Source organism: Aspergillus heteromorphus, assembly GCF_003184545.1.
Source record: "Aspergillus heteromorphus CBS 117.55 chromosome Unknown BO70scaffold_10, whole genome shotgun sequence".
NCBI lineage: Eukaryota > Fungi > Ascomycota > Eurotiomycetes > Eurotiales > Aspergillaceae > Aspergillus > Aspergillus heteromorphus.
Window position 1 is genome coordinate 263,168 of NW_020290415.1, and position 24,463 is coordinate 287,630.

At 53.9% G+C, this 24,463-nt stretch overlaps 10 protein-coding genes across 10 annotated transcripts; 3 read left to right on the plus strand and 7 right to left on the minus strand.

Moving 5' to 3' along the window:
• Window positions 1–931: 931 nt before the first annotated feature.
• BO70DRAFT_428715 (sugar porter family MFS transporter) lies at window positions 932–3,241 on the minus strand. The gene is made up of 5 exons (XM_025548007.1): window positions 2,672–3,241; window positions 1,890–2,626; window positions 1,787–1,838; window positions 1,386–1,736; window positions 932–1,326 (listed from the first exon to the last, which is right to left on the minus strand). Exons 1-5 carry the CDS (start codon window positions 2,837–2,839, stop codon window positions 1,042–1,044), a joined length of 1,593 nt encoding a protein of 530 aa, XP_025399853.1. The 5' UTR covers window positions 2,840–3,241; the 3' UTR covers window positions 932–1,041.
• A 413-nt stretch (window positions 3,242–3,654) lies between these two features.
• Window positions 3,655–4,502, minus strand: BO70DRAFT_25198 (uncharacterized protein). The gene has a single exon (XM_025538812.1). It carries the CDS (start codon window positions 4,151–4,153, stop codon window positions 3,698–3,700), a length of 456 nt encoding a protein of 151 aa, XP_025399854.1. The 5' UTR covers window positions 4,154–4,502; the 3' UTR covers window positions 3,655–3,697.
• An 879-nt stretch (window positions 4,503–5,381) lies between these two features.
• BO70DRAFT_395859 (CVNH domain-containing protein) lies at window positions 5,382–5,973 on the minus strand (the record flags this gene model as incomplete). The annotated part of the gene is made up of 3 exons (XM_025546573.1): window positions 5,382–5,390; window positions 5,469–5,650; window positions 5,832–5,973. The coding sequence occupies 3 exons, from the start codon at window positions 5,971–5,973 to the stop codon at window positions 5,382–5,384; spliced, it is 333 nt and encodes a 110-aa protein (XP_025399855.1).
• On the minus strand, window positions 5,858–6,566 carry BO70DRAFT_361529 (uncharacterized protein). The gene is made up of 2 exons (XM_025543063.1): window positions 6,136–6,566; window positions 5,858–6,079 (listed from the first exon to the last, which is right to left on the minus strand). The coding sequence occupies exon 1, from the start codon at window positions 6,391–6,393 to the stop codon at window positions 6,166–6,168; it is 228 nt and encodes a 75-aa protein (XP_025399856.1). The 5' UTR covers window positions 6,394–6,566; the 3' UTR covers window positions 5,858–6,079; window positions 6,136–6,165.
• A 458-nt stretch (window positions 6,567–7,024) lies between these two features.
• BO70DRAFT_361531 (uncharacterized protein) lies at window positions 7,025–8,130 on the minus strand. The gene is made up of 2 exons (XM_025543064.1): window positions 7,555–8,130; window positions 7,025–7,447 (listed from the first exon to the last, which is right to left on the minus strand). Exons 1-2 carry the CDS (start codon window positions 8,099–8,101, stop codon window positions 7,032–7,034), a joined length of 963 nt encoding a protein of 320 aa, XP_025399857.1. The 5' UTR covers window positions 8,102–8,130; the 3' UTR covers window positions 7,025–7,031.
• Window positions 8,131–9,294: 1,164 nt separating this feature from the next.
• Window positions 9,295–9,822, plus strand: BO70DRAFT_352273 (uncharacterized protein; the record flags this gene model as incomplete). The annotated part of the gene is made up of 2 exons (XM_025541788.1): window positions 9,295–9,351; window positions 9,409–9,822. The coding sequence occupies 2 exons, from the start codon at window positions 9,295–9,297 to the stop codon at window positions 9,820–9,822; spliced, it is 471 nt and encodes a 156-aa protein (XP_025399858.1).
• A 3,797-nt stretch (window positions 9,823–13,619) lies between these two features.
• Window positions 13,620–15,869, minus strand: BO70DRAFT_361532 (MFS transporter). Its single transcript, XM_025543065.1, has 3 exons — window positions 15,219–15,869; window positions 14,773–15,162; window positions 13,620–14,723 (listed from the first exon to the last, which is right to left on the minus strand). Exons 1-3 carry the CDS (start codon window positions 15,549–15,551, stop codon window positions 13,716–13,718), a joined length of 1,731 nt encoding a protein of 576 aa, XP_025399859.1. The 5' UTR covers window positions 15,552–15,869; the 3' UTR covers window positions 13,620–13,715.
• A 307-nt stretch (window positions 15,870–16,176) lies between these two features.
• On the minus strand, window positions 16,177–17,357 carry BO70DRAFT_379240 (putative phenol monooxygenase). The gene is made up of 2 exons (XM_025545321.1): window positions 16,797–17,357; window positions 16,177–16,748 (listed from the first exon to the last, which is right to left on the minus strand). Exons 1-2 carry the CDS (start codon window positions 17,239–17,241, stop codon window positions 16,351–16,353), a joined length of 843 nt encoding a protein of 280 aa, XP_025399860.1. The 5' UTR covers window positions 17,242–17,357; the 3' UTR covers window positions 16,177–16,350.
• Window positions 17,358–18,767: 1,410 nt separating this feature from the next.
• Window positions 18,768–20,826, plus strand: BO70DRAFT_370672 (flavin-containing monooxygenase; the record flags this gene model as incomplete). The annotated part of the gene is made up of 7 exons (XM_025544756.1): window positions 18,768–19,017; window positions 19,067–19,260; window positions 19,308–19,472; window positions 19,516–19,681; window positions 19,728–19,796; window positions 19,842–20,534; window positions 20,594–20,826. The coding sequence occupies 7 exons, from the start codon at window positions 18,768–18,770 to the stop codon at window positions 20,824–20,826; spliced, it is 1,770 nt and encodes a 589-aa protein (XP_025399861.1).
• A 1,090-nt stretch (window positions 20,827–21,916) lies between these two features.
• BO70DRAFT_361536 (fungal specific transcription factor domain-containing protein) lies at window positions 21,917–24,375 on the plus strand. Its single transcript, XM_025543066.1, has 5 exons — window positions 21,917–22,048; window positions 22,101–23,144; window positions 23,189–23,292; window positions 23,338–23,645; window positions 23,707–24,375. Exons 2-5 carry the CDS (start codon window positions 22,164–22,166, stop codon window positions 24,075–24,077), a joined length of 1,764 nt encoding a protein of 587 aa, XP_025399862.1. The 5' UTR covers window positions 21,917–22,048; window positions 22,101–22,163; the 3' UTR covers window positions 24,078–24,375.
• The last annotated feature ends 88 nt before the right edge of the window (window positions 24,376–24,463 follow it).

Below are 24,463 nucleotides of genomic sequence, written 5' to 3' on the forward strand. Positions count from 1 at the left end.
CTATCTCCTCTCATCTCCCATCTCCCATCTCCCATCTCCCATCTACCATCGTCTTTTCATCCAACTCCACCAAACACACCAAGCTCCTCCACAACAACAACAGGCTAAGCCCTACAACCACCATCTCATCTCATACTATCTCACCTCTACAAAGTACAAACCACCACCACACAACCTCACCAACCATGTCCACCTCCACCTCGACCAACACAACCCCCCACATCCCCACCCGCCAAGAATCCAACGCCCTGTTCAAGCGTCTCGTGAACGTGAACGTGAGCACGAGAACAAGAATAAGAACAAGAATCCTCCAAACACATTCCTCTCCGGCTTCTGTGTCTGTTTCTGTTGTTGGGCGTTTCCTGATTGCTTGATTCTCCTAGTCGAGGTTTCGAGATATTGCTGTCTCCGTGTTAGAGAGAATAGAACCTTCGTATCCCCCAGAAAAGCCTTTTTTATTCATTCCCTGCATATCTGAATTTAGGATATCATGACACCCCGCTCTCCACCCCATCATAATGATTTGCGATTAGTTGTCTCTATAGGTGCGCTGCTAGAGCGGGGTGAGTGAGGCAAGGGGTTTGTTGGCCCGGTTTACAATCCAACTTGACCCCCGTTTGACTGACCAGCCGTGGTCTATTTTTGATTCCAGGGGGTGACACGAAATGGAAACTGTGCTTGTGCTTCGTGCGGCTGGAGGGCTGGAGATGCTTGTACCCGTCTCCGTGCAACGCTCGGAGATTAAACCTGGACAGGGCTCTCCTGGCATGGGGCCCATCTGTCCTCTGTCGTACAGGACAATTTGCTCTACGAGTGGTGGCTACGAGTAAGGGGTAACTAAATTTCTTAAACATTTACGGACATGCGACATGACACCGAGACAAGCTCGACAAAATAAGTGGTACATTGTCATGATCATTAATTAGCTATCGTATCGTTTCACATCGCGGAAGCGTCACAGCATAGAATAAAAAAAAAGATAACACAGTTATCAGATACCACAGTACAGGGTAGTACGGGGCACAGCGATCGAACACACGCTCAGACCTCGTGGTGCACGGCAATGGCCTTCTCCGCAACGTCCTTCCCAGTGAGACCCATCTCCGCGGAGAAAGTGCCGTGAGGACGCCATCCGGCGGAGGTACGCGGGGTGGTCTCCTCCATCATCTTGTCGACTTGCTCGAGGGTGAGTCCCTTGGTCTCCGGGATCAGAAAGTAGGTGTACACATAGGCACAGGCACAGAGGGAGCCCCAGATGAAGAAGACCTTGGCCTTGAGGTCGCCCTTGTCCTTGTCCACCATGTAGGGCGTGATAACGGCGATGATCTGTTTGGTCAGCCAGTTGTCAATCGTCTACCCCGTCCCAAGTCAGAAGACAAACTTACGCAGTTCCACAGCCAGTTCGAGGCGGTCGACAGAGCGACTCCCCTGGATCGAATTGGAAGAGGGAATATCTCTCCAATAACAACCCAGGCCCCGGGTCCCCAGGTAGAGGCGAAGAAGAAGATATAGATGCAAATGAACGAGATCTCGGCGCTCACTGCACTCTTGTTGCTGCCATCCGTCGTTCCAACGATCGCGACGATGAACTGGCAGACAACCATGCCGAGGGCACCCCAGAGAAGCAGTGTGCGACGTCCGAAGCGTTCAATGGTGTAAAAGGAAACAGGAGTCGAGCAGACATTGACAATGGTTGTGATCATGCTGATGAGGAAAGGATTGCTGATGGTTCCGAGCTGGTGATGGTTAGTGAGGATAGGGTTTGCTATTGGCACACGTGACATACCGATTGGAAGAACGTCGTGCCAAAGTAGAACACAAAGTTGACACCGGTCCACCTGATGAAGTCAGTATTTAAACGCGATACTAAAAGACTGGGGGTGTCTTACTGTTGCATCATCTGCAGGGAAGTTCCCAGGATCGTACGACGAAGGTTGCTGTTGGAATTGAAGAGACTTCCACGGAAGCAGTTGATCCAGCTGTTGAAGTAGCCACCTCCAGGCATGGCCTGCACCTCGTATTCATGGTTGGCAACAATCTCAGCAAGCTCGTCTCTGATGTAGTCTGAGTCCAGGGGCTGGTCGCGGACACGCGCGAGAACCTCCGCCGCCTTGTCGAGCCGGCCCTTCTTGACGTAGAAACGGGGAGACTCCGGAAGAAAGAGCAGACCACCACCCAGGATCAGGGCCCAAGCAATCTGAATACCAATGGGGATACGGTAAGATCCCGAGTCGAGACGGTTCTCGGTGGCATAGTCGACGCAGGAGGCCAGCATCAGCCCGATAGTGATGCAGAACTGGTATCCCGAGACAATAGCACCACGGACCTTGCGGGGAGCAATCTCCGACATGTACAAGATGATGATGGCCGAGACAAAGCCCACCCCAAAGCCTGCAATCAGACGACCGGCAACCAGGAGACCGACGGACGACGATGCAACCTGCAGGACGACTCCGATGATGAAAATGGCGCAGCCCAGGATGATGGTTATGCGTCGACCAATCCAGTCGGCCAAGTCACCCGCAATGAGAGCCCCAAAGAATGTGCCGGCCGACAGGATGGAGGTGATCAGGGACTTCTTCCAGGAGGGGACGACGAAGTCATCGGTGGGGGTGGTGTTGTAATCCTATGCCGGTTAGCCCCGAGTGGCAGCGTATGCGGGGCGACTTACCAGGCCCTCAAACGTCTCGATGAAGTACCGCATGCCCAACACTCCACTGATGTATCCGGAGTCGAAGCCGAAGAAGATACCACCGAAGGCGGCAAAGGCACACATCAAGTAGGTCTTGATGGTGACCGGCGCCTCGACGCGCAGGACGTCGACCGTGCCTTCAGCCATGAGGACGGAGGACGGATTGACAAGAATAATAGGGGAGAGTTTGTAACAGAAAAAGAAAAGGCAGCAGGAGGAGGTTCACACCTGAGAGAATGTGTGGGGGAGAAGACAGGAGTGAGAGACGAGTGGTGGGGAAGAGAACAGGAGCAGGGAATCGGAGATGGGGACCGGGGGTGAGGGAGGCTTTATAAGGCCGGGGCAGCGAAGTTGCATCATGCTGGCGACTGGCGACTGCCCGTTGTGTCTGAATGAATGGCCCATGGGGTTCCCCAACATTTGCTCCGGGTTGGGGCCGCATGACAAACAGAATCCGCCCTCTTTGGGACGGCCATCTCTGGGTGAATCCCCCCAGCCCGCCGGGCCAATCACGGCGTGCAGCAGCGGAGGGACGGTACGACCCCCGACCTGCCAGTGCGTCGTCTAGATGTCTCGACTCTGTACAAGTAGTAGTCTAGTAGAGCCCAGCCCATGTGGTTGACTGGTTGACGGGCCATCCAGATGCTCGGGTCGGCCTCAGGCCCTGCTGGGCCTAGTGCAGGACGGGCACGCCTGATTCGCCAGGGCCACACCGGGGTCGGAAAATTGAGCCTACCACGTGCCCTGTCGCGACAATGGCCCCACCGCCTAGGGCACGCACTAACCGTATCGGCTTAGCCTCCTCTCCCCCGGTTGGCGATCACGAGGCAGCGCTGCCCTGGACCCTGAATCGGGCCACATTCGGGGATGGATTCACTCTCACGCGTCCAACTGTCCAGTCCAGTCCAGTCCAGAACTGAGCACCCCTATTCCTTTGCAACACTGCGTCCTCCAGGGATGCCGGCAGCCAATGTAACATCGACCGGGGTGCCTCCTCGCGGCTAATTACATCGCGCACCTGCTGCCAGCAAGACGCCCAGCCGCCACTGCAACTGTGCCAGCCCGTGTTGGTCGGGAGACCCTGCATCGCCGTCCTGATCGAGCTGGTGGTCCGACCCGAACCTCCGCCGGCACGGGGGAGGTTGGATTCTTTGTTGGCGGCCCCCAGAAGTTCCAAGTTCGAGCCTCGGATGCGCGTCGGAGCTGGCCGACCTTTCTGCCATCCAACTGGGCCCTGAACACGGGTCTCCTGAAATCTTCTTCTCTCCTCCTGACCAGCAGCTCTGGCTCCCAGGAACTGGACCTGACTGACTGTAGGCGAAGACCGAAAACTCTGCTGCCTTTCAGCCGATGCCAACTTGCCAAGGGACTTGGCGGCCCGCCGTCGCACAAGTCAGCTTTAGCCAACCACCCAAGGCATGGGCGGGGGATACGAGCCCCTCGATGTCGGGGCCTGGGCATGACCCTTGCACCGGGGGTGTTTGGCAGTGGCACATCCGTGTGGTGTTGGCTTAGGGCTTCCCATGTGGCACTCCAGTCAACGGCGATGGTGGGGAGGTTGCCGGTGAGCACTTCCTCCCCCCCTCGTTAGCTGCGCTCAACTACTCTGTAAGTAATTGAGCTGGATTGGTTGAGCTGGGCTCTTGCGTGTGCCGTCTATCTTCGTCGTGGCGCGCAGTGGCGACACAAGGTTTGGAGACAGACCTCGGCCATGGCAGTCTCGTGTTACGTGTGGTCAGTAGCACTGGTGCTGCTCGGAAGATTGCTTGGTATGTCTCTCGGCCGGCGATTGGAGAGTTTGGGTGGTCGTGTGAGTCGTATCATGGGCTGAGAGAGGTAGAGCTTACCTATCCTATCGACTAGAACCAAAACAAAACAAAAGTCATCATTCCCATATTAACCCAGACTATTGCAGAGGGTCATGTGGTAACTAGACCGACTGCACAGCTTCGATAACCACCAACATCAGCATATGCTCGTATACTCCATCGAATGCAATGCTACAGCGTCGATGATATTCAGCACTCGCTCACTCCAACCCCGTGGACGAAAGCTTCTCGGGAGTCCCGACAGCATTCTCCCTCCTGCGGGGTAATCCCACATGGCAGTCCAATAATGTGGGGAGAAAGCCAAGCTTTGCTCAGCTCAGGAATGTACATTTACCAGCATGGGACCGACCAAGCACCGATTCTTCCCCTCCAGTTCCAGTTTGACACGATCCCCCTATAACCACCCCACCAGCAGTCCATTCCATCAGACAGGTCTCGATCCGGACTGACTCCAGTGCCCACAGAAGGCCACGCAAGAAAGAGTGAGAAATGACAGGTCATATGCATCCGTCCTATCATGACTCTTCTACACTACCTACCTACCTATCGATACGTACTGCCGGACGGCAGTCTGCCAACTCATCTCATCCCACAACCCAACCGAAAATCACCCATTGAACAAATCATATATATTGACTCCATGCATTTCACCATACGAGGTAAGTAGGTACTATTTGCAGCCTGCATGCCCAATCAAATCTAACCCCTCTACTAGCAGCTCTCCCCCACTTACTCCGTACAAACGTCGCTAATACGCAGTTCCAATTCCAATTCCAAGTATCCCCATCAAGCCCGCCCAGTTCCAGGTCTATTCTCTCCCACCATCCTCCCAAAGTCAGAGTCCGATTTTACAACCGAATTCAAGGTCCCTATCCCATCCCCAGCACAGTCAGCACCCGTTCCCCCCCCCCCCCCGAACCAGAACCAGAAACAAAACAAAAACATACCAAAAATACCAACTCCCCATTCTCATTCGCAATCTTATCCGCGAGATACAGACCCTGCAACTCACGGTGGGAACCGTCCCTGGTGCGCAGGAAGGCCGTCAATTTCGGGCCGCGCTCGGTGGGCACGAGCTGGATGTCGCGTGCCGTTTCGGTGAAGTTGGAGCCGCCCCAGAGGAACCAGCCTGGACAATCAACAAAGGGTTCGGTTAGTGGGGGGTTTTTTCCCTGGGATCGGGTGTTTGAGGGGATGGATGTTGATAGATAGATAGATAGGGTGGGATGCAGACGGGACAGGGGAGGAGAGGAGAGGAGAGGTGAAAAGAGTGGAAGGGAAGGGAAGGGAAGGGAAGGGAAAGACCATACCATCCGTATTCCCAATATGTCTATCCAGACGGATCGTACGAGCCACGTACTCGTTATTGCGACGACGGACCTCGCAGTGCAGCAAAGTGGCACCGTTCTCATGGATGAGGTGAATGTTCTGGCAGGACTCGTGGAAGGACATTTTTGCTGTTCTCTTTGGTGCTTATGTGTGTGGTGGGGTATGTAAGTTGGGTTGAGGTATCCGTAAGAAAGTAGGAAATGTGGAGGAAGAGGAGGAGGAGGAGGGGCTGGATCTTGATCGTCAGGCTGGGGAAGGAAGGGGGAGAGGGAGGGGGTTATATACCTGGATCATCGGCATTGCTGCCCTACGCATTCACGGAGACGCCTCCTGGATGGATGGACCCTGTATCGAATCGCTTCTGGCCTCCTGCAAGGTGACATAGTGGGTGGAGCTGGGCCGCAGTGGGGCGGGGCGGCGGCCTATTGTTTGGGATTGGGAAGGGGAATCATAGGAGCAGGCAACAGTGGAAGAAGCTCTTTCGTGGGAGAGATGATATTGTAGATAGATCGCAGTTCTATCAATATGAATATTTATTTTCATATTGATCCTAATACTAATACCAATTCCAGTGATAGTACCAGTGCTGGTGTTGAAGCAATCCGGGTCAGCCCTAGTGTAGTTACACTTATTCCGTACCCCTCCAGGGGATGGAAATGGGGATGGAGATCCGCGCAGGGATGAGGCCAGATGACCATGTATCATCTACCATAGTACTAGTGAACCATGTTTGGGTCTTGGGGAATTACGAGGGAAGATGTGGGAGAGTATCTAGAGCCAATTCCTGAACTCTGGAGCTCTTCTTCACTGCGGTGTGACCAGTCGGTCTGGGCAACTCAGCCACACTCTAAATATATAACCGCACTGCCACTGGGCGCTCCACACAGTGTTTGGGAGTGGATTCCTGGTATGGTATGACGGAGCAGGCGATCCAACGATGGTGATTATGCGGTCTTGACTCCTGAGGGTATCTGATGCAGAAGTGGGAATTGTATGAGGTATAGTGGGATGGGTGTCGATGGGAATTTTATGTAGATCACTGCATCACCATGGAAGAGTATAGTAATCACCTAAGAATACTGCATATCGTGACACGGATGACTACGACCAGAGACACAGTCCTTGCCACCCAGAACATCGCCACTACAATACTAATGACTATTCCACACTCTTTCCTCTAATTAACCATCAACCGATTCTCCCCCCTCACTCTCACACTCCACCATCTGCCTCGCCGCCCGCCCCGCAACATCCCGAAACTTGCCCTCAAACCGCCCATCCCCAGCCACAAAAGCAAACTGACTCTTCCACTCCCTCCAATTCTCCATACACCAAAGGTTCTTCCCCTCTCCCCTCCGACACCGTTCATACACATATCTACACTCCTCCGGCCAGACAACCCACTGCGCCGCCGCATTGATATCATTCCCCATCTTGATCGGTCCGTCGACCGGCCTCCGCTGCAGATCCGGGTACTCACCACTCCCCGGCAGGATATCGCGCAGGGCGCTCCAGAGCGTACAATCCGCGAAGCCGGATGCGGTGAGACGCGCCATGGTGGAGTTGAAGTTGCGCCAGCGGTAGGGGGGGTGGCATGCTAGTAACCATATTAGAGGATGTCAAAGGAAGAGGTATGGTGAGTGAGTGAGTGGGTGAGTGAGTAAGTAGTTAGGTGAGTGGGTAGGTAGGTAGGTAATCACATACAAATTATCTCATGACGGAAATACCCCGCGAAGCCCTCCCAGTTCCCCTCCGGCGTTTCGAGGGCCCAAAGGGTCATCGTAGGGTATTTTTCATTCGGATCTTCCGGCGGAGAACCGCTATATAGCTCATGGCGGGGAAGGGCTTGAAGCGCCTTGAGAAAATCGATGATGGCATCTTGACCCGCGTGGTGCGGCGGGAAGGATGGCGCGAGAAGCGCAATGGACTGGAGGAGGGTCTCGATGTAGTATCTCGGACGGGGAAGGGTGGTGAAGGGGTTCGTCTTTTCTTCACCTCCTTGGGCTCGTTGTTCGGGGGCGAGGAGGGCGCGTTTCATCACGTTCTCGTGCTTTTGGAGGACAAGCTGTGTGATGGTGGCGTCGAAATCGAGGGCGGTTTGGGTGGGAGAGACATCGCATTTCACGAGGGATTCGAGTTTCTGCTTGATCCAGAGGTCGTTCTCGTCGTCGTATTCGGAGAAGAGTCGGAGGGGGAAGGGCTGTGTGGCGTAGTCTTCGGAGTAGTCTGGGGGGACTGGGGGGGTGGACATGATGGGAGGGGTGGAATGAGGGATATGGATGGGATGGAGAGATGATGGAGGAAGAAAGAAAAGGAGAGAGGAGGGGAGATCAACAAAACGGAGGATCTTTTAACCAGCCAAGGATGGTGGGGGCCAGATCGAGATTGACTTCCGTGCCGGACCGTTGCGAGGCCAGGCTGGGAGGCTTCCACTCCCGCCCTCCGGCTCGGATGGTTCGGATGGGGCGGTCCTTTGGCCCCATCAACTCTCTTGTCTCTGTTGGTTTCTGTCCAGATGCAGCCTCAACACACCGATCCTGGAGTCTGGTCAGTATTTAGGCGAGTGGGGCCATTTAACAATCCCACCATCAGAATAGGTCAAACTATAGGAAGAGGGCATTCTTTTAAAAACAGTCCAAGGCGCAAAGGTCATAATCGAACGGGGAAGGCCAGATAACTTACATTCACTCAGACAATATCAAATTTGGGCATCACCGGAACATCCCGACCTTTCTGTTGCTGACCTACTTTCTCTGGCCCCTAAATGATCAGGTTTGGAACATGCCAGCAACCAAAACGTTTTCGATATAGAGATTCTCGGATACAATCAGGCGGTCTGAGTGTCTTAGTGCTTACACGCCCGGTCAAGAGTCTGGTTCCTTCGCAGGAAGCCCTGTTGCCTTGTAGCTGGATGCCTCTCCCTATGCTAGAAACGTGGAAAAATGCAAAATCCATCCTTCGCCCCCATGTTCCTTGAAATCAGCGCCTCCCCGGTTGATTGTTTTGATGGAGTTTAGCCCCGCCCCAGTTCCCTCAAAGCGTGACATTCTGGGACCTATCCTGCCCATCCAGTTCACAGTGTCGAACACTAACCAAATGTGAAGACAGGGATTGAGGGGCCAAATACACCGATAGACCATTGTCATTCCCAGCATGGGAAATAATCTCTACCTTGACTGGCTCCACTCGCGCCAGGAAGCCACATCTACAGCATTCTGCTGACAGTAAGACATGCTACGAGGTGTGATTCTGACGGGCCAAAATATCTGGACAATTCTCTCGCAAGGAGCATCGCCGAAGCAAGCCCGACACCAGACGCGATGGAATATAAAAAGCCGTCTGCCATGAGCTCGAAAGAACCATCGAACAGTAATCACTTCCACAGCATCCCTCAAGCCAGTTTTCACATTGTTTAAAAAACATCCTTCTCTATCTACCACCAAGATGCGCTTCTTCGACTTCATCCTCCCTCTCGTCCTCCTCGCAAGCCCCATCGCGGCCGTGAGTCCCAAGCCCTCGAACCAAAACACTACATGCTAACCCCCATCCCTCGCCCAGGAAACCATCACCTGCACCGGCAAAGACACCTCCACCAAGAAAAACAAATCATGGAAGGTCAGCGTCGAAACGGCGAAAGAGGAAATGAAAAAGGCGGGCATCTCCACGCAGGGCCGGACCGGCTACCCGCACGCGTACCGCAACTTCCAGGGCCTGGACTGGTCCGTGGCAACGTGCAAGAAAACCAACATTGACTTGTTGGAATATCCGGTTTTCTGGGTGGGCCATTCGCAGCTGGATAATACCGTCCTGACGAAGGATCAGGCGAAGACTCCTATCCGCGTGGTCTATGCCAATGACGGCGGCGCGGCTGTCTACTGTGGTCTGATGATTCACGAAGAGGTGACCCGGGAGGCTGATGTCAATCGGGAGCAGTCCTGGCAGGGGTTGGAGGGCTTTCATATTTGTGAGTAGGAGAGTGTGTACCTGGAACTGAGGGGGATGTATACTATGTCCTTTTGCTCTATTTCTGATCTTTATTTGCTGTTTCTCTTCTTCTCTCGTACTCAGAGGTCAGTTTCGACCGCAGTATTTTGTGTCGGAGCTCTGAGGCCCATTCACTAGCTGTATATAGTCACGCTACATTTATCAATTGGTATATATTTGCGCTATTGTCACCTGTTTTCTGGCTGCTTTGCCCAAGGATTCATGCCAGTCAGTCATCTTCACTTGCATTAAATCTTGTACTGACAGTGATTGTTCTTCATTCTTTGCCTAGCCACTCACCGGTGAAATCTTCCATTCATCTCCAGAGTCCAGGATGGCGAATATTTAAAGCTGCCCTCTCCCCCTCCTTCTCTCTCCTCTTCCTCCTTCCTTTCTTATCCTCGCCACACTCTGCGGGCTCTCTCAGAGCTGAGTGTCCAACAATCTTTAAATTATATTCATATATACATTGTCCCAAGGAAGCACTTTTTATATATCATATTCGACATCCCCTCTCTATATCAATGATACATGGTGCTCGTTTTATTACATGGATCCTCCATCGGCTCGTCTCGGGATATCTTATCCTGTCGCATTCAAAAAAACCGATGCATACCTGATCCTTGTCCCTGATGTTTCAAAAGCATGGCATAGCAGCCATGTGAGCACCGGTAACAGGTCGATTATCAAATCAGCGCTGTAGGCTTCATACCAGCAGAAGCACGGAAGAAAATACCTACCGCGAACTCAGCGTCTAGAAGACACTAGTATCGTTTTCAACGCACTATTCAACATGACTCGAGTTTCCAAATGGCGATGTTGGATCAAATTGCGCAATATGGCGCCATAAGTCCTGTGTCCCCTCACCCTGCCGGCACCTCTAGCAGGCCGCCGCTTCCGCAGCTAGTTTGAATGAATCAACCAGCCTACTTGCTTCATCGTTTCCTTGTAGAGGCAACGGTGATAGATGATGCTAAGCCTACCGCACGGTCCACGGTCTTGGGCAAACACCGAAGAATGAATCAGTGATAGATCGCTGGCGTTTGATGATCTACGGAGCCGCGAGTTTCTGTCCACGCAATTGGAGAATATATACATTTTCCTTTTCTACCTTGAAAGCCGCAGATTATCGAGGCAATACGCATCAGACACAGTTCCATCAGAGCACTGCCGATTGTGAACGGCTTATCAAGCCCAATATATGTTGGCGGTTGGCCGCTCCGGGGCTCGTTGTTTTAGAGTTATTTAGCGATATCTCAACGATCCCTTCTTCTCGCTATCACGAAGCACTTCAATCGCGTCATTAAGCAGATTTTTGAATTCTCTGCGACGTTGTTGCATCTACCGCGTCGGATCGGCGCATTCTCACATCACGGTCGCGGTGATTGGCCTTATACTCTTGATACAGCTGAAGTAATACTGGTCTGCACTCTCTTTCTCCTGTGACTGATCAGGCTCACTGAAAAGGATATTCTTCTTAAGTCTATGCCTCCGGCCACAATCAGCAGTCTCGTTCTGGTTGATGTCGCCCCCTCGGGGGTTGACTGGGTGTCCACGGTTGTTTTCTCTTTTTTTTTTTTGGTCGTTGCTGCCGGCCTTGGGCCTGGCTGTTCATACTTTTTTACCACTATTTAATTATAAAAAAGACATCCGGTATCAGGCGACTAAATCGTGAGACCCGAATGAGTACAACTCTAACAAAGAATAACTGGAAAGAACTGTTTATCTACATTAAGAAACAGATTCAAGAAAAAAACATACTCTGTTCTCAGTCTCTTATCTAAACAAATATTATGTCAAAAGCTCTAATACAGCTAGCAAAAGCAAGCAGATTAAATATATATAACTATATATTAGATAATAAAAAATAGAAACTCTTTTGCGGCTCGCTCCTCCCCCCCCCCCACTATCATCAGTAAGTGCTTTACTTAAGAGTCTTCGCAAGATATTCTGGGTCTTAAGGCTTTTGGGCTTCTTGCGGTCTTGAATTATCAGATCTGACTTGATCTCTTCGCGATTTTAAGATATCCAGTCTGGTTTAGATCTTCGCGGCTGACTGCTTTAGTATCGCGCTGTTTTACTCCCTTGCACCGCCCCGCTGTCTCTCTTCTTTTTCTTAAGAAAATCACCGCCTTCGCGGCTGATCTGTCTTTCTTCTTCTCTTTTTCTTCTCTTACTTTGATTCCCCGGGTCTCTGCGGTAAGTAATATTTAAGAATCTCTTGCTGAGCTTCGCGACTAATTAAGAACAGATATTACCTGCTCGCGCTGTCACTGCCGCTGCCGCCGCTGTCACGACTCACTGCCACTGTTGCTGTTATTATTATTATTATTACTATTATTATTATTATTATACTGGTCTCTCCTGCTCTTATTATCGCGATAAGTAATTATTATTTTTATAATATAAATATAATTAATTTCTATGAATAGTCTGCTACTCTTTCTGCAAGTATTTTTAAGATAATCTAATTTTTTATAATTATCTTTTTCTGTATGTTTTTTTATTTATTATTATAAAAAAGATATTATTTTATTATGGGACTGTAAGTTATATTTTAGTCACAGAACTTGCAGGCGGGCAGGAACTGGTTACTGGTCTTAACTCTTAATAAGCCCTGGGCTCGCTGATCCTCCCCCAGCCGCTCGGGCTCGGTATTTTGACAAGCCTAATTGAGCATAAGAGAATTAAAAGAACTATATATATAGTATGGTCACGATCCAACACCTGGACGGCCAGGCGCGGGGTGGTATAGTAGCTACCTGCTACCCTACCCGAAGATATAGGGTATCCCCAACGTCACCGTCGCTGTCCGACACTCTCCAATGGTGTCTCCACTTGCTAGTTGGTTGCCCTGCGCCTGCATGCGAGTCTCAATCTACTATAAGTATTTCTTTCTGCCGCATGTTGAAATGCCAATGCCCACTGATCGCTCCAGCCTATTTCTATTCCTACTCTTACGCCACAACCTCTTTCAACACATGTTTTTGGAAATGTTGCAAAACATGTAGGGTTCATACAGATCGCAATCCCAAAGAGTAGTGAATGACAAGAATCAAGGGATTCCCGAACAGAGTAAAACTGGGAAAAGGTGAGGGAAAGATCAAGTGAAACCAGTCCGCCTATTACCATTTTTTTTTTCGACTTGCCAATGTGGTGTGGGGGGGGGGGGAGGAGGCGAAGGTCTTACGAGTCTGCAGGAGCCCCCCGCTTGCGACGCAGGTCATCGACGGCCTGTGTCTCCAGCCCGCGGGCCTGGAGCGTTGCAGTACGCACACCCTGGATTTGGGGGAACTGATTGTTTACTGGACGTCGATTGATAACATCACAGCACAGTATCTCTTTCCGATCCGCACAGTCTCAGTCTAAACAAGGGGCATGTCCTTTTAGGTTTTCATCCAGAATCCTTAGCTGCAGCAGATCGGACCCGGTAATCGAATCTCATGAATAGCCGGCCAGGCCCGAGCTGGTGTGGGCCGTTGGGGGGGGGGACGCCTCGACACGCTGCCAAGGTGTGGTGGATGTTCCTGGGACAGAAGACGAAAACTGTGCTAAATAAACAGTGGCTGGTGTTCATAGACATGGGAGGTGAGACATCGGGGACATGGTTCATGGTGGGTTCTACTTCAAAGTTCCGGCTGCTGACTTGGGGTCAAGTCCGGGGGGTGTATAATAATATATAATATAATATCTTGCAGATTGGCTGTGTGAATATATAAAAGCTACAACTCCAAGTGTCATGACAGAATCTGTCTATCCTGAGGGGAGACGAATGGTCTCAACTGCTACTTCTAAAAGACAACGCTTCTCTATTCACCGCCTAGCCTAGCCATTAGATTATACAAATATAAACATTCGCATCTACACCCCCAGACAAATCATCAACCCGCCGCATACGTGCTCATCTTCCTCAACCTCTCGCCCCACCTCCACAGAAGTATCGGGGCAGGAATCCCAAACCCGATCGCAATGAACGCAAGCAGGCTATTCCCCCACCCGTAATGCAACGCCGCGTACATATACGGGGCGAAGAGCGGGAACCCGAACCCTGCGAGCGAGCGCATACAAGCAACTGCGGCCAACGCACTCGCCGCGAACCGTGTATACGAGTCGACGATATACGTCTGCAGACACTGGAACATGACGATGGTGCCGGTGGCGAAGATGCAGGCGCCGATGTTGGGCGCGATCCAGTGGCAGCGGGTCTGGGCGGTCCAGCCGTAGATGATCAGGCCGGCGGGGATGAGGCCGGCGCCGATAAAGAGCAGCGGGACACGGAACTCGGGTCGGCCGACGCCGTTGTTCTGCGCCTTCAGGCGGCGGTAGATGCGGTCGTTGAGCGGGGCGCAGATCTGTGAGCCCAGCCAGAAGCCCAGCCCGAGGGAGATGTAGTTCAGGCCGCCGATGCCGGTGGATTCGTTGTAGTAGTCTGGGCTGGTCCAGAGGGCGGGGAACGTCGATAGGACGAGGTACATCGTGCCGTAGATGAAGGCCATGTAGGCGGCTAGGCACTGCACGATGGGCTGTGTGGCGAGGAGGCGGAAGGGGCGGATCAGTGCCCCCCGCATGACCTCGCCGAACGTTTTGTTCTGGCGCTCGAATTCGGTCTGGTATGCCGGATCCTGGGTCTCGGCCCGGAGGCGTCTGGCGCGTTTCTTGAGGATGACGGGGGCGTAGGTTTCGCGCAGGAAGAAGAGGCCGGCGAGTTGGATGAGGCCGTCCGCGATGGACGTCGCGTAGAAGACCCAGCGCCAGGTTGTGTTTTCGGCGATGAACCCGCCCGCGATGGGTCCGACTGCTGGACCGAGTAGAGGCGCGAGACTGTAGATGGCGACGCTTTTACCGCGCTGCTCCGGCTTGAAGCAGTCCGAGAGGACACCGCCGCCGATCTGAGACGTTAGATGAGAAAACCGATGGCAGTGGGGGATAGGAACATACCGCCAAGGGGGCACTCCCACCGAGCCCCGAGAAGAACCGACAGACAATCATCTGCACCTTGGTCTGCGAGACACCACATCCAATATTAAACACCAGATAGATCAGGTTAGCGAGCTGCAGCACGATCACCCGGCCGTAGATCTCCGACAGCGGGCCCAGGATCAGCGGGCCCACCGCATACGCCAAGACGAAGACAGACAGCGTCAACTGCGAGATGACCTCGTCGGTGATGTGGAAGTCAGCGGAGATGGCACTCAAGGCCGGCGCAACCATCGACGACGACACCGGCGAGATGAAGGTAAAGCTGGAGACCGTCACCACGGCCGCCCACTTCTTCTTCATCGACCAGTTCTTAGGGTTTTCGGGATCATCGGGACCATTCCATGTCACCTAACCGGTCAGCCTTGTCGCACAAAGTACCCTCCCTGTTCAAAGAACCAACATACCAACTTAGGATCCGCCCGCGACCTATCCGACCGGGCAGTCCGCGACTTTTCCAGCCCCGACGCAGCGCCGGCCTCCAGATCGCGGTCTCGCTCGGTCACGACGCCATTGAGGACATCCAGCACCGGCTCGCCCTTTTCGTCAGACTCCTCGGAATCATCCTCCCCATCACTATGATACACCGACTGATCGTCGAGATGTCTGCCGGAGTGCACACGAGAGACGGGCACGGCACTCTGTCTGGACCGAGAGGGTTCCAGACGGCCCGACGAGGAGTCGTCCGAGCTAGACAGCGACGTGGACCTAGATCTCGACTCGGGATGGGTATGCGCCATAACCAGAGACGGAGGCAGCAGGCGAAAGGCAGATAAACACAAAACGCACCCACCGACCTTGGGTCCAGCAGGGGCCCGCGGGGGTTATATTATGGTGAGTGACAGCCATGGACCCAACGGCGCAATCCCCGTTAACACCGACAGTGGGGCGGCCCAGAATTTGCAGCAGGCGAGACGGTCATTGGCCTGCTGATGGATCCACGAGCATCGAGGTTTCGCCTGGGAGGCGGCCTGGCCCGAGGGTGACGGCCGGAAGGGGCAAGGGGACCAGCGAGGCGCATTGGGGAGGGCGTGATTGGCAGGATGTGGGAATCGTTGAGAGCAGAAGGATGCAAAGCGATGCTAACGGCGTACGGAGGAGGAGAAGAAGACGGACTCGGCTGTCGGCACGCGGTCACGTGCAGGGCTTATCGGCCAATCAGGGGGTGGGCGGGAGCCGGGCTGCATAAGGGACCCCGGGACATTGTCTGGGCCAGTCGCCACAGTTATGCAGCAGTAATGCACCCGTGCCTGATCGGCATCACCCGCCGCGACTCGTGGATTCTTTTCCGGACGCACGGATATCGACCAGATTAGACCTAGATAAGGAATACATCTGCAGGGTCATGCTGAGCATACTAGCTCTCTCTATCTTCAGGATCTAACAGCCTATCGAGGTATATCCCCCCCCCCCCGGACTGGTTGAGAATCTGACGGGTCCAATCGAAGCTACACCGTCAGATACGACGGAGACCAGCCAATGCCAGCTGACCATGGGTTGTCGTACAAATCTATAGCCGTGCAAGATCTATCGACTGCATCAAGATACGGTCTGGACGGTTCGTAAACACCCCTCCAGGTAGGCCTCGACTCGGGTCACCTCGTCCAGCGCGGCCACCGTGCCCACATATCCGTCTGGCCGCACCACCGCCAACGCTCCCTGCGCGACGTCCACACCGTAGATTCCATACACGTCATCCACTTCGTAGCCGCTGTAGAACCGCATCTCCGAGTGCTTCTTCAGCTCTGCCGGCGTGTCGCGCCAGGTGAAGCTCCTCGCTAGGCGCGGGTGGATCACCACCTGCTCGATCACCGCAGGGAACCGGAGGAGTATAAACGATCCTAGCGTGCGCAGGGTCCGCGCAGATACCCCCTTGGGGTCGAGGAGATCGGACGACGTGAGACAGAGGATGCGGAACCGGCCTGCGGACAAGAAGTCTGCTCCAGTTAGCCTGTGTCTGTTGGTCAGGTATCGAACATACTTACCATCGTGCAAGTTGCGTCGGTTGCCATCGGCGTGTCGTTTATACTGGACGTCCAGTAGCCGTCGCCCCGGACGGAGAACACCAGTCAGGAAGTCAGTCCCCTCTACCGGGTTCTTCACGCCGTTCAGCGTCTTCTGCACCGTCAGATTGTCGGGATACTCGATCCGACACCCACTCGTGAACCCATTGCCCGTGCTAAACACCTCCAGGAATTGCTCGTGGGTCAGCCCAACGCCATCCTCTGCGGAGCCTATCCGGCCCGAGAACATGGAGGAGAAGGCGCGGTCGAATTCAATCAGCTGCTGCGCGATGGTGTGGCGCTCTGTGTGGTAGGTGTCCAGCACGACATCGGGCTTGCAGGGGGTTGTGGAGTCGGGGGTGAGGCCATGGATGGCGTACGCCAGCTTCCACGCCAGGTTGCAGGAGTCCATCATGGAGACATTCATTCCTTGGCCGGCCTGTCGCGATTAGCTTCACCAGTCCCCACCCTCTCCCAAATTCCTGGGTAAGTCAGTCCCCCTGGACACCTGACCCATCCTCATCTCCAGACTTAAAAAAAAACCTGGAATCCCCCCATCTTGAAAACGAAAGAAGGTGGGGAGGTTCCCCGGAACGGCAGCCCCATGACCTCACACCCGCCACTCCCTCCCCAAACCAACTCCCCCGGGCCCAATGAGCATCTGGGGCTTCACATATCCGAGCAGAACAATTGAGCGTCTCCTCGGACAGTCATGGCCTCGACTGATCGACCGACAGGGCGGGTTTTTTTTTGGTTGAGTTCCGAGTCTGATTGAGACTTTGATATTCTCCACTTTGACTGGCTGGTGTGTACTTAGTCTGTCGGGGGAGGTGGCTGGGCTACAGTAGGATTAGTGGTGGCTTAAGGGGAGCACAAGGTGCTTACTATGACTCTTGGCAGGGCATAAGTCATATAAAGTAAGTTGGCAGTAATGGTTCAATGGAGTCATAGACAGGGAACAGGCATACCCACACCCACATACTGTTGGTCTTTATCGATGGTAGTCTTGGTATTGATGGTATTACCAACTTATCTACTACATCGGAGATCCGGTGCACCACCTGCAGGATTGGCCATCGAATGGTGATCAGTACCTTGCAGTTAGCTGGATGGTTAGCAGGGTGACGCCTGGTCGCGTAATCCCGGAACGGGGATCACGAAAAAGCATATTGATAATGACAATCTGTTACCGGTTCCTGATCGATTGAGTTTCGTCTTCTTCCAGCATCCTTCCTTTCTCCGTGGAACGCCCCCCCTTTTCTAGCCCCGGGTCGAACCTCGGAGCTGTCAGCTGCCAAGATACATGTCCAACCGGGCTGTGGAATGTATATATAACCCTCGACTCCAACTGTCCTGACATCTGCAACATCCTTGTCCCTACCATCTATATCAGCGCAACTATTACTACATCGCCCCACCGGTAAGCCTCCGGTACGGATAATAGGCCGGCAGGATCTGAGACCGACCCAGCCCTTCAATTGGAGGAATTTGTTATCAGTGGCGTGCGATAGCTCCTTGCACGAGAGCCTCTATCCACTCGTTTCCTGACCCCGGTCGTCCACCGTCCCATTTATTTGTTTGCCTCAATGCGTCGAGACCGATGACAGGATTGTTTGAGTTGGGTACGAAAGCCACCAACACGTTCATGTTGGCATTGAAGTTCCATTGGCAAATGGCGGGTTTTATGCTCGACAAGGTAACCATGCTAAATTGAATTCTAGCCCGCTCGCCGAGCGTGGACGCGCGGACCCCCAAATCCACTACAACGGCTCTAGGGGAGCCGAATAGCGTCTGGCGAAGTTGGCGCATATTTTGTACCTCAACAGCTGACCCTCCCGGCATGATATGTACGGGGAGGAGACGGTGCGGTATCAGCGCCGTGCATATAACGTGCTGACTTCCCGCACTGGTCCCCGACCCAGGTTTTACCCACCGCTCCCTCCAAGACTCAGCATGCATCGCTTTGCGCAATTCATTGGGGCCGCGCCCCCCCAGCCACCGGTCGATCCCTGGATTTTGGCGGAACGCGCCGTCGATGAAGCCCGGCCGCTAAGGATAATCATCATCGGGTCAGGCATTTCTGGCATCATCTCGTCCATCCGCTTCAGACAGCGGGTCCCCAATCTGGACCTGTGTGTGTACGAGAAGAATGAGGACATCGGCGGCACATGGCTGGAAAATAAGTACCCGGGCTGCGCATGTGGCAGGTGTCCCTCCGGCTGCCGCCGTGCCTTGTCTGACAAGTCTATTAGACATTCCGGCCCACACGTACCAGGCCACATTCGAGCCGAACAAGCAGTGGTCCACGTTCTATGCTTCAGCGTCGGAAATCCATCATTACTGGCGGCGGGTGGTGGACAAGTACGGCTGCGAGAAGTATATCAAGTTCAAGCGGCAGGTCAGCGAAGCGCTGTGGCATGAGAATGACAGCCAGTGGAAGCTGCAGGTAGGAGCGTTCACGAGATGAAAAATAGGAGGCTGATGTCGCCACAGATCAAAGACCTTGACAGCGATGCCGTGTACCAAGACCATTGCGATGTATTGATCTCCGCAACGGGCTTCTTGAATGCCTGGCAATGGCCTGACATTAAGGGTCTTCACGACTTCAAGGGAAAGCTGATGCACAGCGCCAGGTGGGACGAGAAGTTCGACTACAGCGTACGTTCTTCAATGACGCGATGAACGCGGCTAATTTCCACAGGGCAAGCGAGTTGCGGTGATCGGCAACGGATCGAGCGGGATCCAGATTCTGCCAGGGATGCTACCCAAGGTGCCACACATCGACCACTATGTCCGGAGTCGAACCTGGATTGCCCCGGGCTTTGCTTCGGAGGAGGCTGCGAAACGGGGAGCTGAACTGGACAACTGTAAGCACGCCTCCGGCACTCAATCATGCAGCTGACAGCACGGCAGTCTCATTTACCCCGGAGGAGTTGGAGACGTTCAAGAACGACCACAGTACCTATCAAGAATTCCGAAAAGGTGTGTCCCATATTTCTGTCGCAATCCTTCCGCTCACACAAGCAGGCGTCGAGCTTGCACTGCAGTCGATTCACGGTGGAACGTTGCTCGGCACCCCCGAGCAGCTGGGCGCCAAAGAGTTCTTCTTGCAGAACATGAAGCGACGGCTGTCGAAGAAGCCAGAACTCATCGACGACCTTATTCCGTCGTTCCCGCCCATCTGTCGCCGTCTCACACCCGGGCCGGGGTATCTCGAAGCTCTCACAGACGAGAAGGTCGACGTCATCACGAGCGAGATCGTTCGCATCGACGCGGACGGCATCATCACGGCTGACGGCACGCATCACCCCACGGATGTTTTGGTCTGTGCCACCGGGTTTGACACCACCTTCGCCCCGCGATTCCCCATGGTCGGACGCAACGGACTGTCCTTAGCAGAGCGGTGGAAGACGACGCCCGAGAACTACCTTTCGGTGGCAGTCGATGGGTTCCCGAACTACTTCATCTGCTTCGGGCCCAACTCGTCCCTCGGGGAGGGCAACCTGTTGCTCCTGGCGGAGAAGGCGATCGACTACTTCACGAAGTGTGTGCAGAAGATGCAGCGGGACAACATTCGGTCGATGATGGTCCGGAAGGAGGCCGTCGAACGGTTCACGCGTCACTGCGACCAGTATTTCTCGCGCACGGTGTACGGGGAGAAATGCCGGAGCTGGTACAAGGGCGGCAAGGAAAAGGGACGGGTGATCGCCGTCTGGCCTGGTAGGTCGCGGTTCTCCTTCGACGGGAAGGGAGGAGGCTCGGATACTAACCGGTGGCAGGGTCGTCGCTTCATTCGCTCGAGGTGTTGTCGCACCCGCGGTGGGAGGACTTCACGTACGAGTATGTGGGGGGGAATGCGAACGGCTGGCTTGGGGATGGTTGGACGACCAACGAGAAGAACCAGAGGATCAACGTCAACTACCTGGATGACGACCAGATTGACTTTCCCCCGGCCGTGGCGGACGCCGAAATGAGGCCGAGATGTGGAGGATCCCAAGGCACGCCGAACTGAAATTCAGTCTGGCCTGCAGAATGGCGGTACGTTAACGGCCGGCGGTGCTTGCCGGGGAGGACGGCGTTGTAGACAGTTTGCCAGTCCCACGGCTGGCCTGGTGAGGGGCGTGCGGTGGCTTGTAAATAACGGCGTGTCCGGATACAGAGATCATACTTACCTGTACCTTACCTAGTAGACTAGAGTATCTTTCTTACACGGGCTAACATGAGCCTCCGCCACAATCACAGTCGATCATGCGGATTCTTACTGTGTATTGGAAACCGAAACTGAATGAGGAAACTACCCCGGCTGACAGCAGGGATCACTCTGGACCAGACTCATCACAAGGTACTTACTAATGAGGGGCTGCTGCAAGGCACGCATACCTGCACGTCAGGCAAACTGTACGGTACGGAACGAGCCGGACATGGGGGGGAGGGGGATTTACCACTTAGGTAAGCAGCCACCGTAACTACTGCATGGATGTGACAGTACCTTACAAAGTACTCCGTACTAAGTAAGTATGGGTCGGTCGCCTTCTCCACATCCGAGGGGAGCTGTCAACACGAATGAACCCATCCCCGATCATCTTCCTCTTCTGCTCCTTCTGCTTCTTCCTCTCGTTCCTATTTGGCTGGGAATCATCCCATCATCCTGTCCCTTCCGTCCATCCCTCCTGATTATCTCTTCCCCGCATTCTTCCCTGCATCCACTCATCCGATCGCCCCTCCAATCTCCCCCATTCCCCCCCCATTCCCCCATTCCCCCATTCCCCCAATCCCCCCCTCCCCCGGTCCCATACCACACATCCTTCAGCTTCTCCCCGATGCGCACTGTCCCTGACTACCATGAAGCCGGCCGTCCCGAGCAAGCGTTGGAACTGTCATGTCTGTCAGCGGAGTTTCACCCGCATTGACCATCTCAAGCGTCACGACCTCCGCCGTACGTTCAACGTTACCCATGCGTCTTGGCCGCCCGCTTGCGTGGCCCTCCGGCAGCTCGTGCTAATTTGGGAACTCCCCGTCAGACTCTGGTCTCAAGCCATACACCTGCAGCTTCTGCAATGAGTCTTTCGCACGTTGGTGCGTGGTCCCTGCCCCATGCCCTTCAATCCTGGTGCTTATCGTTCGCTCCCTCCAGTGATAATCTCCGCGACCACTACTCAACTTGCGCCAAGCGCGGGGACCAGAAGATCCCTGAAACGGGGCAAAGAGGAAGGAGGCGACATGCCTGCCAATCAGCAAGTGTTCTGGCCCATCGAACACGAACCCACTTTCTGACCGTTCTATCAGTGCACGTCCATGAAACTACGCTGCGACGGAATGTCCCCTTGCAGTTCTTGTCAGAAGAGGAACATGCCGTGTAATAACGAACACACGAGTGTCAGCAGCAGTCTCGAGCTGGACTCGGGTTTGACCTCGGCGAAGCGCGAGAGCTGCGAGTCATCGGACCGGGGGTCGATCAAGTTCCTCCTCAACGGCGGTACAGATACGTTCACGGAAGAATTTCTGCTGCCCCCGCGCAGGGATCGCTTTCGCAGCTTCAATTATCAGAGCAAAAAGGGTCTAGAGGAAGCTGGACGCTCGATACTGCAGTACCCAATGGGGGACGACCAGGTAGATTATGCATCGGCGTGTCTCGAATCAGACCCAGCCGCTGGGGGCTTTTTCCAAGAACATTTCCTCGACCTCTTCAATGGCCCCTTCCGAGACACGATCAGGGTAGTCGACTCTTCGTATGGGGAAGCACCCAATATGACGATGGTCGTTCCCCCAGTTCCTGAACTGTTCCCATTCGCTGAGCGGCAGACGTATGAGTCGGAGCCATTTGCGGCCGCTCTATACGATGCGATTTGGACACGCATCTCCTTGATTCCCCTCGGCCCCCAGGTAAAAGAGCAATTGACGGCGCATCTTGACCTCCTCCTCACTCCCGAGGTGATCCGGAAGTTCGTGTTGATGTATTGTAGGTACTGGCAGCCAAGTTGTGCCATGGTCCACCTGGCCTCGATGGACCTGAACGCGGTGCCTCTGCCCCTGCTTGCCGCGATTGCGTTCATGGGTGCCATGTACTCCCCCGATCCGCAGGAGACCCACGCGGCAAAGCAGCTGCTGGACTTTGTGGAACTTTTCATCTTTTCCAGCGAGGCCTATTCTGCCGATATCGAGGTGGCATCGATGTTCTCCGGGTTTGGCCATTTTGACATCATAAGCAATGAATGGGAGCTTTTCCAAAATTTCCAAGCAGGGTTTATTATCGTGATTGTCCAGTATTGGTCGGGGAGCCGTCCGTCACGCAACCGAGCAATGGAGAACCGGTTTAGCGAAGTCATCAAGGTAAATCAGCGACCAACGACGGGGAATCCTCGCTAACTGGACAGGTCGCCCGTCGGTTGGGCCTTCACAAGTCTCGTCATGTTTCCGATCCTGAAAAAGCCCGACAAATCCCCGAGTACCAGTGGATCCAGACTGAATGTCGGATTCGGTATGACCCTTCCTCCAGCCTCATGTGACCAGCTGACCCCCATAGTACGATAAACATCATTCTCCTCTTGGACTGCGCCTTCTCGTTCTTCCAAAACTATCCCTGTCGTCTCTCCCACATGGAAGCTGAATTTGACTTTCCCTGCGCCGAGTCAATCTTCGGTCTGCGGCATCCATACACGGACCTCCATTTCCAGCCCTCGCGTCAAATGACCATATCGGATGCGTTCCAAAAGCTGTTTGAGACCGACCAGAAGGAAGATCAGAAGGAAGAGGGGCCCTTGACCCCAGAATCAACTTCATCTTCCAGTATGGACAGCTTAACCGTACTGGACATGTTCACCCTCATCCACCGTACGACCTGCCCTGCCTTGCCTCCCTCCTGCCCAAATAACACACTAACCAACACGTCCAGTCCTCTACACCTTCATCAACTCGCACATGACCCTCCTCGCCCCAATCACTAGTGTCAACCCAGCCTTCCGCCCCAAACGGTTCTTTAATTCCGCGGAAAACTCCGAATCCGACATCCCCAATGACATGATGATGGAGGCCATCAAAGTTGCGCTGTCCCGATGGCTCAGTCACTGGACCACCCTCCGAAACAGCATCCCCCGCAGCGAATGGACGAGCATGGGCTTCTTCAAAAACGGATACAACTTCTGGCTGGTGTCGCAGTTGCTCATCACCAAGAAGCACGGTCTGGACGTGATCATGCAGACGGAAGTCAAGTGCGAGGATAAGGTCAAGAAATTGAAAATTCTCCTCGAGGATGACAGTGATTGACTATCGTGGGATTGGATGGTTTTGGCATTCATGTTGGCCTCTGGGTACCATATGTGGCTGTGGACTGTCAACCGCGCGTGGGCGTGGGCGTGGGCGTGGGCGTGGGCGTGGGCGTCTACTAATGTACAACCAGACCCTCCCCGGGTTATGTGTATTTGTATGTTATGATATGATGAGGAAGATGATGTATTTACGCATGGGGCATGTGTTTCGTGTATGTGTGTGTATATGTGTATGTATATCGTCGGGTGTATATCGTCGGGTTCAACACTAGAATGGGTCGGGAACGAGTCTCGTGTGCTGAATTCATCTTAGTACCTACACTACTTACCCTACCATGTTACTGGTCCGCGGTCTTACCAACTCACTCTTCTGCGGCATCTACA